Source organism: Anguilla rostrata, chromosome 12 (assembly GCF_018555375.3).
Source record: "Anguilla rostrata isolate EN2019 chromosome 12, ASM1855537v3, whole genome shotgun sequence".
Classification (NCBI taxonomy): domain Eukaryota; kingdom Metazoa; phylum Chordata; class Actinopteri; order Anguilliformes; family Anguillidae; genus Anguilla; species Anguilla rostrata.
Genome location: NC_057944.1, coordinates 29237050 through 29249071, shown reverse-complemented (window position 1 = coordinate 29249071; position 12022 = coordinate 29237050). Strand labels below are relative to the sequence as shown.

General features: G+C 46.6%; 1 protein-coding gene across 1 annotated transcript; it reads left to right on the top strand.

Annotated features, from left to right (window-relative positions):
- Window position 1: 1 nt before the first annotated feature.
- Window positions 2-11903, top strand: sars2 (seryl-tRNA synthetase 2, mitochondrial). The gene is made up of 16 exons (XM_064303771.1): window positions 2-445; window positions 1506-1601; window positions 1953-1982; window positions 2383-2523; window positions 2943-2997; window positions 3167-3230; window positions 4972-5077; window positions 5582-5629; window positions 6069-6177; window positions 6793-6838; window positions 7555-7642; window positions 8096-8208; window positions 8798-8891; window positions 9184-9276; window positions 11044-11109; window positions 11572-11903. The coding sequence occupies exons 1-16, from the start codon at window positions 149-151 to the stop codon at window positions 11710-11712; spliced, it is 1587 nt and encodes a 528-aa protein (XP_064159841.1). The 5' UTR covers window positions 2-148; the 3' UTR covers window positions 11713-11903.
- The last annotated feature ends 119 nt before the right edge of the window (window positions 11904-12022 follow it).

Sequence of the window (12022 nt, the reverse complement as noted above, 5' to 3'; positions counted from 1 at the left end):
TTTCAAGCGTCTAAGAACCACCGAATACTTAACAGCCCGAAAACAATATAAATATGACTTCGCAGCATCCATTTCTGAAATTGAAATGTCAAATGTAAGGTAGCAAACAGCTGCGATATGTTATTGGTCCCTGGTATAATCCCGCCCCATGTTATTTAACATGCTTCCGCCAGCGAACATGGCGACCTCCGTGGGCACGCTTGTACGACTCGGTGCATCGTTAATCCTGAAACCGGCTTCACGGCACTATCCTTGGGTGACCGTGCTATTATCTTCACGCCGCTGTAGCCACAGCCTCAGAAGCAGCCTGTACGAGCATGCCCGGGAGAGTTACATTCACAAGCCGGAACTGGATATGCGATTGGTTTGCGAAGAGATGGACAAAGTCATTGCTAATGTAGAGAGCCGGAAAGGGGATCTGCGGGGGTCGGACGTCCGTGATATAGTGAGTTCTGGGGGGTTCGGTTTCGCTTGTGGCACCGTTGACATACGTGCCATCGTATGTACTCACCTTTACGATACGAGTTTTTTTAATCACCTTCACAGTTCGCTAATTGCAGTCATATATAACTGGCTTGGTAGTTGGTTAGGTGAAGTGCAGTCGATTTCTGCAGCACTTGCTCTGAACTGAGTCATGTGTGTTTGAATGAGAGCAGATTCGAATGTGTCCGGGCCAGCTACTCGGTGTGATGTGTGTGCGGACCGGGTGAACGTTTGATTCAATTTGTGTCCTGCTGACAGCAACTATCTGAAATCCATGGTGTACAAGTTTGTGAATAGTTAAATATTGTACGTATACATGAAAGGCATACTATCCAGGATTTTTTTTTTTTTGCCTTGCTTTGGTCCTGTGTTCACAATCAAATAAGTCTCCTCCTTAGTCTTCAACCCTGCCTACTCATCCTGCGTACGGCCATCTAGCTACCTGGATAGCTAGAGGTGATTTTATTTACAGGTCCAGCAGAAAACATGCCAACCCCACATTGCTTTTCATCCCTTTGTGAACTTCTGTTGTCACCATCAGGGAAAAGAAATTCCAAGGTTGACTGGTTTTTGAACGAGCCCGGTCAGGTTGTCATTTCACTGTACTTGTGCTTCTTCTCCTCAGCAATTACAGTAGGTAGGCACAGTCGTTCTGCTGAAACCTGATCCCACACAGGCTCTGTAGCCACACCCTCCTCTCCCCACACAGAAAACTAGTGTCATGCCCAGTTATGTCCCAAACACATTTTAGAATAAATAAAGGCAGAAAGGCATGGATTTGGCAAATGTGCATTTGCAAAGACAAAAGAATGCCAGTGCATCACAGATATGACTGTAAAAATCCTGCATACTATGCCTTTAAGTAAATAATTTTGCATTGTATAGTGTGTAATCTTGACAAACTTGATGGAATACATTGCTTAGTCACTATCCTTTACATGTGTGTGCCAGAGAGTGCTCCGCTCTGCACGAGTCTGGCCTTATGTGAGACTGACAGGAGTGTGACGGTGTGTCTGCTGCAGGTGTCAGTGTGGCAGCAGCTGCAGGAGGTCCAGCAGGAGATCTCTGACTTGGAAGCACAGAAGAAGGAGATAAGCGCCCAAGTTCGAGCTCTTGTAGTAAGTCCTCCTCTTGGGGCAGTCGCTCGAAAATGCAAGCCTTTTTTTCGTTAATATTTTTATTCATGTATGTGCAGATGTGTGGTGGTAAAGGAACTTGGCTTATGACCAAAAGTTATGCAGTGTGTGCTTTTGTAGTTGTCACCTTTGTTAAGGACAACTGCTAAGAAAGTAAGTGATGTATATAATGTACTGTAGTTCTCTTTTACCTGTCCAGTTGTGGTTTGAAAATGGAAGTTTATTTGGAAAATTTGTTTATTTGTATTTTATTTGGCTGAATTGTTGACTTGAACTGAACTGCCATTGCTGATGAGTGAGTGGATGTTATTAATCTGTGTTTTTTCTTTATAGGATCAACACGATAAGAAAGTACTGTCCACTGTAAGTGTTTCAGGACAATCTGCTTATATTTACACATTATATATCTGCGCATCTAAAATTCAAATATGCAACGGCATAGAATTTTACTACATTGTTTCAGAAGCTTCTTTGATTTATGATCTGGTGTTATTGTTAACTGTTGTGAGATTCTTTTGTTCAAGACTTTTGTTGTCACTTGGCAACTAAAGGAAACAGTGCATATTTATGTATGCATATGTAGCAGAAATTATCTGGATATGTTTTCTCACTGCAATCAGTACTCTGAACCCTGAACTCATATGGTCATATGTGCTTTTCAAAGAAAATGATTTTCTGCGACTCGAAAGCACCACCTAGTGGCAATGTTGATACGGCAACCTGGTTTTGTTGTCCGGCAGCCTGAAGTGACTCTCTTCCTCAGCTGCCGGAGTATGAGAGGGCAAGGGTGAAAGGGCGGGAAATCCGACTGGCCCTGAACCAGCTGTACCCGCGGGAGAGCGAGTTGGAGCAGCAGCACTACCTCCGTGCCCTGCGGCTGCCCAACAACACGCACCCCAGTGTGGTGAGGGACTGGGCCCCGAGCCTCACCATCTGAATCACTGACACACCTCCACACTTACCTCCTCAGAGACACTGACACAATTAGGCACTCATTTACTGAGAGACATCAATACTCATGTTAACCGACGTATCTAAACACTTATCCGCTTAGAGATAATGGCACATTTATACATTAACGTCCAGAGACACTGTAACAACTAAAAAGTTATCTCCTTTGAGACAATGGACATTTGGACCATTTTTTGCATAGGAATACTGAACTGTCCTCATACATTTATGCACTTGTTTACTGAGAGCCCTTGAAACATCAAGACTATTTTGTTCTAACTACCATATAAAACATTTAAGTAGTGAATCTAGGTATACAGAATCTCTAGAATGCCTCTTTTTATTAAAATTAAACCTGCTTTCTGCTTTCAGCCAATAGGAGATGAGAGCCAGGCAAGAGTGGTTGAACTGGTTGGAGAGAAGCCAGGTAAGGTGGGAACAGAACCTTGGGTATCTGCGGGGGAAGATTTGTTTGTATACTGTTTGCTGTTGCCTCTGGTTCAGTTTAGCTGTGAGTACTTGATTTAAAAAAAATCGCTTTGTATATTGGAGAGAAAATATTATGCAGTTTATTTCTGTTCCGTTTCTTCCTCCAGAGTTTGACTTCAAAGTAAAGGGACACCTGGAAATTGGGGAGAACCTGGACCTCATCAGGCAGAGGTCAGAGTTCGCAATAAATGGTGGTCTCCCTCTCTCCGTTCTGTCTTACCACTGACTGTGTGGCTCCTTCTGCCATAAATGGAAGTATCTGGTTTTACCACTAGTTGGAAAACCATTAAACCAAAAGCCAGATCAGTGCTTGTTTCATTTCTCATTTGTCAGAGTAAAGTACTTATTAACTTTATGATATAGAAAATCTTTCACCGCAGTGCTTATGCACAGTTCCTCTGACATTGTTTATTGCACATCATGAAGCAATTTATGGTAACATGTTTTTAATTTCCTGTAATTGCCATTTACCTAATTATACTTGGCCGTCCAGTTATCCTCAGCAGTGTGCAGTTTTATGTTTATCTTACTTAATGTTCACTGAGTCTCTTTGAAGGGCAGCTGTTATGTCATCCATACAAAAAGTCTGGCATTTATTTATTTAATTAATAATAAAAATTATTTCCCTTTCACTTACCCTCTTCCTCTATTCACCCTATTCTCTCCATAGTGGAAACAAGAATAGAATTTTATTACAACTGTTGTCACCAGACAAACAATATGGACATTTTTATGAAGATATGGTGTGCAAGGGGCTTTGTGTGCCTGCCAGAATGATGTGTTGCCTTTGACAATTTTTAAATGCCTGGCTATGTAATGATTGTGTTTGTTTATTTATTTTTTTGTATTTTCGTGTGACTTCATGTAGAGGCTGAGTTTGATGCCATTGTATGAGCTCTCTCTTTCTCTCTCTCAATCTCACACCCACTCCCACCCTCTTGCTCTGCCCTCTGCCCTCTCCCCTCACTTCCTGTCACTGTCATTCTCTCTCTCCCTCTCAGCTCTCTCTGTCTCTCCCTCTCTCCCTCCCTCCCCCCTCTTGCTCTCTCTCTCCCTCCCTCTCTCTCTCTCTCTCTCTCTCTCTCTCTCTCTCTCTCTCTCTCTGTATTAGCCTGTGGCTGTCATTAGCAGATAGCTTGTTAATACTGTATGAGCTGTTTGCTGTGCACCTCTCTGCCCCAGGCCCCCTGCGGTTGGTTGCCAGCTGTGTGCCTGCGTCTTGGTGACAGCTCGCTCACGTCTGTGAGCTGTTCCTCGCGTGCCGTCCCTTTGTCCCTAATTAGCCATTACAGCGATGCTACTGCATTGGCTGCCTCTCCCCAGCTCTCTGTTCTTTAGGGACCTGACCCAAGTGTAGGCGTGGCACAGACGTTTCTTCCAAGTGATCTTTCCGTGAATGACGAAGGTCATTTGCGATTGTGCTGTGGCAGTCGCCTGCTTATCCAAGCTATCAGAATTTGAGTAACTCGTCTATCTGATGTGTGTGAGCTATATCTTTGGGTGTGTCACTGGTTTGGAGTGTTGACCTGCTGATGTGTCCTCTAGTGCCTGGCCGAGATGCTAACTGTTGGCGATGAGAGAATTCACAATCTGGAACAGACTAGCTGATATGTAACTCTGGTATTTTAGGTGTAGTTCTGCAGCACCTCTCCCTCCATTCCCCTTCATCTGTCTCTCACACCCTTTCTGTGTTCTCCTCGCTCCGTCCATCTGCATGAGTCCCCTCTCCCTCCATCTTTTTAGCTGGCAGAGTGCTGCTCCTCAGGCCTGGCGCTGGAGAGCCATGGGATCTGAGCTGAGGATGGCGGGCTGTGAACAGGAGGCGAATGAGGAGCTCAGATGAGCTGAGCAGCCTGTTTTCATCACCGGATGTTCTTTCACACGTGTGTCTGTCTGTCTGTCTGTCCGTCAGGCGGCTGGCGCACGTGTCAGGCCACAGGTCCTACTACCTGAGGGGGGCCGGGGCTCAGCTCCAGCTGGCACTGCAGAACTTCACCCTGGACATCCTTCTGCGCCGGGTATGTCTGTCTGTCTGTCTCTGCCTGTCTGTCTCTGTCTGTCTCTGTCTGTTTGTGTCTGTCTGCCTGTCTCTGTCTGTCTGTCTGTCTGTCTCTGTCTGTTTGTGTCTGTCTGCCTGTCTGTCTGTCTGTTTTTTGATATTACATATACACACACACACACACACGTATTCATATACACTGCCTTCAGACAGCATTCACCCCTTTGAAATTTTTCACATTTTGTTCGTTATCTTAGAATTTTAATGCACTGAATTTTTCCTCCAATCCCACATAAACATTTTTTGTTCAGTGTTAAGAAAATGAGATGCGTTTCTCTTTTACGAACACTGATACACAGACATGTAATTGATATGTAATGCCTGTATGCAATTACCTGCATATGTGTCTATTTCTGTGAGTATGCACATACATTTGAATGGTTGCATATTTATGAGTTTTTGTCCATCTGTGTTCCTGTGTCTTTTCATCCTGGTGTATGAACGTGCTCTCTCTGTCCCTCAGGGCTTTGTTCCCATGGTTGTCCCGGATATGCTGAGGGGGGCAGTGTTCGTAAGTACTGTCCTCTTTTATTTCGGTTTCCCTGCACCTTGACCCTCTCGCTGTGTGCTTTGATGAGTCCAGATCTTCACTGAGGGAGATAGTGCCTGGCCTGAAACAGGTGTGCTGTATGCGTGGATACCAAAGCCTTCCCTCCCTCTCCCCCCTCTCTCTCTCTCTCTCTGCTCAACCCTGTATGCGTCCCTGTATTAACTGTTTAAGGTGTAAGATCATGTGTATGTGATTTGAATGTTCTAAACTGAACATTCTAATTCTGATGCCACAATCTACTGGTAATTGGAAAAAGAACACTGTTTTTATAAAAAAAAAAAAACATTCTAAAACACCTACTCTTCAAAGGGTTAAGCTTTTAAAGGTGTATCCCTGTTTATTCATGCTTTTTTTAAAGTCCTAAACGCTGGTCGCCTCTCTCCCCCCCCTCGTCCCTCAGGAAGGTTGCGGGATGCAGCCTCACGCTCACCAGTCTCAGGTGTACTCCATTGACCCCGCCCGCTTCGCAGACCTCAACCTGGCCGGCACGGGGGAGGTGGGCGTGGCAGGTTTGTCGATCGGATTTGGTGAGGGGGGGGGGGGTGGTGGGGTGTTCCGTAGGGCAGGACAGTCCAGGTTGTTAGAGGCCGGGGTGGGGGTGATTCATGGACTGTGTGGGTGGGCTGGTTCAGTCAGAGAGCGGGCGAACACACAGGTAGCAGCTCCATGTGGTACAGTGACCGCTTCACTTTCTTCCTCCCACGGACGTCCAGGGCCAGCTCAGAGCTGAGCTTGCTTCGTGTGGATTAAAAATGTGCTTTAAAATCACTCGTCTCAGTCGACAAGGGATCTTCTTATGCAACATCAAATTAAAGATCCTCACAGAAGTCCCTCTTTAAGCCAAGTGCTTTGTCTCTGTTTCTCAAGTGAAATTGCAGATGTACCCCCAGATCACACAAGGATTTTATGATAGAACGCGTTGTTCCTGCTTGTCTAGTAAATCATTGTACTTTTTGGGTGATGGGAAAAGGAGTTGTGTTTTATCATTTGCATATGAGCAGGTCTGAAGGTGTTCTTTTGGATTTGTTTGGCTTGTGATCTGTGTTTTCACCCCTGCTTGTGAGGGTAAACAGGAGTGTGGGGTAGAACTGACCTGTCTAACTCTTTCTGCCTGACTTCTCCAGGTTACTTTATGGACCATGCTGTGAACCACAAGGACCTGCCTGTTCGGTGAGCTGCGCTAGGCCTCTCTGTGCTAATTTGGCTGTACAGTACCTGCGCTAGGCCTCTCTGTGCTAGTTTGGCTGTGCAGTACCTGCGCTAGGCCTCTCTGTGCTAGTTTGGCTGTGCAGTACCTGCGCTAGGCCTCTCTGTGCTAGTTTGGTGTTACAGTACCTGCGCTAGGCCTCTCTGTGCTAGTTAGGCTGTACAGTACCTGCCCTAGGCCTCTCTGTGCTAGTTAGGCTGTAAAGTACCTGCCCTAGGCCTCTCTGTGCTAGTTTGGCTGTACAGTACCTGCTAGGTCTTCTGTGCTAGTTTGGCTGTACAGTACTGCCCCTAGCCTCTCTGTGTGTGTTGGTGTTACAGTACCTGTGCTAGGCCTCTCTGTGCTAGTTAGGCTGTACAGTACCTGCGCTAGGCCTCTCTGTGCTAGTTTGGCTGTACAGTACCTGCGCTAGGCCTCTCTGTGCTAGTTAGGCTGTACAGAACCTTTGCTAGGTACTGTACAGCCAAAGTGTTTGTTTGATGTGAACTTGAGTCCCATTATGCTTCTGTGTGTGTATGTGTGTGTGCACACACGTGTGCCTGGGTGCGTTCAAGCATGCATATGTGTGTGTGGGGGAATGCTGTATGTTTATAATGGGTTGCATATTGAATTGTGTGATTGTGTGCGTATATATGTGTGATTGTGTGTGTATTTGCATGTGACTGTGTTTGGGCTACAGGACCGTTTGCTGCAGCACGTGCTACAGGGCAGAGACGGACACTGGGAGGGAGACCTGGGGGCTCTACAGAGTGCACCACTTTAACAAGGTGAGCCTGGCCCCGCCCTCAGTGCACAGGTATCTGTGTGTCCGTCTGTCACTCCGTCAGTGTGACAGGATGCAGGTGTACGCAGTTTTGGTGTGTTAATATATTAGTTCCATGTTTGTCTGTACTCTATACCCAGATTATATTAACGAGACAATGGACATTTGTCACCATGTATGAAGTGTACTTAGCACGCCTCCACAGGACAGCGTACTAATATATAATGAGTGTTGATGTGCTGTGAATTTAGCACGTGGAGGTTTGTCAGTGTAGTTTGCGTGTACAAAACCATGGTCTGTAGATACTGACCCAGGGTCATTCTGAGTGTTTGTACACGTGGCGGTTGTGGAGGGCTTGAGAGCAGGTTGAGCTGATCCTGGATCAGCTGTTGGTGGCTGAAGGTTGGGGGGGAGTGCACATGGAGGGAGTGCACGTGCTCATGCAGTCTGGGTGCAGGTGGAGATGTTTGGCGTGACAGCAGACGAGACTGGAGAGGAGAGCTCCCAGCTGCTGGAGGAGTTCCTGTCCCTGCAGAAGGAGATCTTCTCTGCCCTAGAACTGCACTACAGGTTAGTCTGCCTCTGCAAACTTTGTGTGTGTGTGTGTGTGTATGAGTGTGTATTAATATCTGTGGGTGGTGTGTGAGTGCGTATTATATTGTGTGTGTGCGTGTGTGTAGAGATATGTGTTATATGCGTGTGTGTGTGTGTGTTCCTGCCTTCTCTGTTAGGTGCTGGATGAAGGAGCTGGACTACAGGAGTTTGATGGTGGTGCCGGGTGGGTTGAGAGAGGTGTGTAATGTAACCATCTGTTAGTGCAATTGCGTATAGTGCTCTGATTATGTCTTTCGTTTGGATAGAGAACTGGTGCAGTTATTCTATGTGGTGTGGAGTGTGAGTGGTGTGTTTTGGCTGAGGTAATTACAGTCTGTGCCTGGGCAGCTTTGTGCGCTGTATATGTGTGTGTCCGTGTGTGAGTGCGAGTGTGTGTGTGTGTGTGTGTGTGTATGAGTGTGTATTAATATCTGTGTGTGTGTGTCTGTGAGAGAGTGTGTATTAATATCTGTGTGTGTATGCGTGTGTGTGTGTATATGTGCGTGTGCCTGCGTGCGTGTGTGTGTGTGTGTTTTTCACTCACATGCCCTTTCTCTGTATTCAGGGTGCTGGACATGCCCACACAGGAGCTGGGCCCCCCCGCCTACAGGAAGTTTGACATCGAGGCCTGGATGCCCGGACGGGGCAGCTATGGAGAGGTAGGCATGATGTCACAATGGATAGAGCCATTACAATGTATTTACAGTCGCAATTATGACGTATTACAGTGCAATCCTTGTATTATTCATTTATCATTATTCAAAATGGCTACTAGCACGACAACTGTGCAAATGCAAAGCTTACTTTGCTGCGATGTGGAGATGTGGAGATGTGGAGCTCTTGGGTTGCGGCTGCATTTCCCTTTGGCCTGGAGCGGTGAAGTGCAGCCAGTTGTGCCTGGGCAGCCTCTCTGTGCTAGGCTGAGCAGTGAACTGGACTTTCTCACCTCAGATCTCCAGCGCCTCCAACTGCACTGACTACCAGAGCCGCCGCCTCAGCATCCTGTACGAGAAAGAGGGAGAGAGCCTGCACTACGCCCACACGGTGAGAGAGGGGTAGAGAGAGAGGAGAGAGAGAGGAGAGAGGAGAGAGGGGGAGAGGAGAGAGGAGAGGGGGAGAGGGGCAGAGAGAGGAGAGAGAGAGAGAGAGGAGAGAGAGAGAGGGGGAGAGGGGCAGAGAGAGGAGAGAGAGAGGAGAGAGGGGCAGAGAGACAGAAAGAGACAGAGAAAGAGGAGAGGGGGAGAGGGGGAGAGAGGGAGATAGACAGAGAGGACAGAGAGAGGAGGGGGATAGATGGAGAGGGAGAGAGACAGTAAGACAAAGAGACAGAGACAGAGAGAGAGAGGGCGAGGAAGAGAGTGGGAGAGAGGGAGACATTATGCAACATTTTTCTTGGAATGGAATGTGTTCTTATTTTTTTGTTACAAATACATCAGCATGCATTTTCTAATACACTCACTATTGCTGAGGGAGGTGGGGGGAGGAGCCATGGTAGAACTATTCAGACCCCTACATGTCTCTGTCTTCACATTTTGTTGCCTCAGATCTGTATCACACGTTAACAATAATGACTATATATGATCTACACAGATTACTCATATATAATTCATATAAATAGAAATGAATCAAAAACAAAAAATAAGGTCTTGATTGCTTAAGTATTCAGACTATGAAAAACAAAAATTCCGTCAGGTGCAATTAAATAATCAAATTCATGTACAGTAACTTAGTCATTGCTGGCAGACAGTCTTTGTGTGGAATGAAAGTAGTTCACATGATTTTTCTTTTTTTTTTGTATAAAGTCCCTCTGTTAGGTTATAAATTTCAAGCAAAATTCAACCATGGATGCGTTTAGGTTATAAATTTCAAGCAAAATTCAACCATGGATGCGCTTCCAAGAGTTTCTAACAGAACTTGGGGCTAAAGTTGTAGTAATACAGGATAAAGGGAATGAAAAAATTCACTCACTGAACATGTCTTTGAAGAAGCTTGAGTCTATCGTGTGGGCAGGAGTACCGTACCACGCAGACACAGCCCCGATCAGCCTGTCCTTCAGAAATGAATCAGCCAGGGTAGGATTGAACTGGAGAGGGAAACCCACTGTGGCCAATGGCAGCTCACACAGACCTGCGGAGTTCATTGGCTGAGATGGGAGGAATGTTCACGAGCCAACAGAACCCCTAACCTGTGCAGCATCAGCCTGAAGGACGGTATACTGTAAAGCTCCATCTCCTGTCCCATATTGATTTGAGTCGCATTTTGTGGTCAGATGAGATGAAGTCTGAGTTTTTAGTGGAAGTGAAAGCGCTATGCCTGCTGTAGACCCCGCGCTCAGCGCTGGAGTGCTAACGTGAGCTCTGTGTTAATGAGAGACCTGGAGCCATTAGCGCTGTGAGCCGAGCGCTGTGTTCACGGGGCGGAAACCGCCCCGTTTCCTGCCGCCTGCGGCACGCGTCGATGTCAGAGACCACCGTTCTGTGTCGGAAACGGACGTGATTTTGGGTGCGGAGGTGTTCTTGTCTAGACACTCGGTGTAAATTAACAGACATGGCCATCCACGTCTCAGGACACGCTGTGAAATTTCAGTGCGGGCAAAGTCCATGAGTTCATCTGGAATATCCGAAATCCCTCACAGACGTGGTCCGGGACTGTGCAGAAGGTTCTGGAAGTGCACGTGTTGACACAGGGAAACTACTGCTCCCGACCGACACCCCAAATTTCACAAAACTTTAACAGGTCAGATATCTTCCAGAAACTTTTCTCATGCTGTGCGGTGTGTGTGGTTTTGTGTGTTTGTCTGTCCTAATTCAGGTGAACGCTACAGCATGTGCCATCCCTCGCACCATCATTGCCATTCTGGAGACTCATCAGAACAAGGTACGCACGCACGCACGCACGCACACACACACACACGCACGCAGTGCACTTGTACACTCACACATGCACAAACGTGCGCCCAGCACATTTACTCACAAATACACCCACGCATACGCGCATGCATAATTGCAGGTGCACATTCGCACTCACAATGGATTTATTGTCTGATGCTTCCATGAAATCAATAATATATGAGCCACTATACTGTATTTCCCCTGCTTTTATTTCGCTCCTCTCTCATAATTATAATCAGCTTTCCTTGCATGCTAATTATACACTTATGTTGTCACAGCATGTGCTGAACAATAACTGCTAACACGGACAACATCTGTATGTAAAAGCCATCTTCATTACAATAGCCACGGAACATACCCTGAATAGGTAATTATTCGGTGAACGTGGCAAGTGACAACATTCTCTCTCTCTTTCTGTTCCCCTTCTCCTCCCTCCCCCGACATCCAGGACGGGACGGTACGAGTGCCCCGAGCCTTACAGCCCTACGTGGGGTCAGAGGTCATTGAGAAGCCCAAATACTCCCCTCTGAAATACATTGGGCCAAACCAGCCACAACGGCCACCCCGCCCCACTCCCAAACCCAGATGACATGAGCTGACCCGAAGCCCACCCTGAATACAGGACTCAACCAATCTCCTTCCTAAAAAGGGGTGTTCGCTCTTTCCATGCATACATGCACTGTTGGTTCTGGGTGCCTGATCAAGTGTGTATATATATAAATTTAGATAATGCACTTTGTAAGCTTATTCTGCAATGTAATAAAAACCCATTACAATGTAGGCATTACGCATCAGACTTTCTTGATTCCTAACGACCGGAGTCTAGTAGCTAGCGCTGTGTTTGGGCTCTTATGCCGAGTTATCATGGTTTTTGAAGGCCTAACTACTTGCCCCCCTGG

Coding starts and splice junctions, on each gene's coding strand:
- sars2 (XM_064303771.1), top strand. CDS start 149: ATGTTATTTAACATGCTTCCGCCAGCGAACATGGCGACCTCCGTGGGC. Junction 5,630..6,068: donor TGCTGAGGGGGGCAGTGTTC/GTAAGTACTGTC, acceptor CTCGTCCCTCAG/GAAGGTTGCGGGATGCAGCC. Junction 6,178..6,792: donor GGGGGAGGTGGGCGTGGCAG/GTTTGTCGATCG, acceptor TGACTTCTCCAG/GTTACTTTATGGACCATGCT.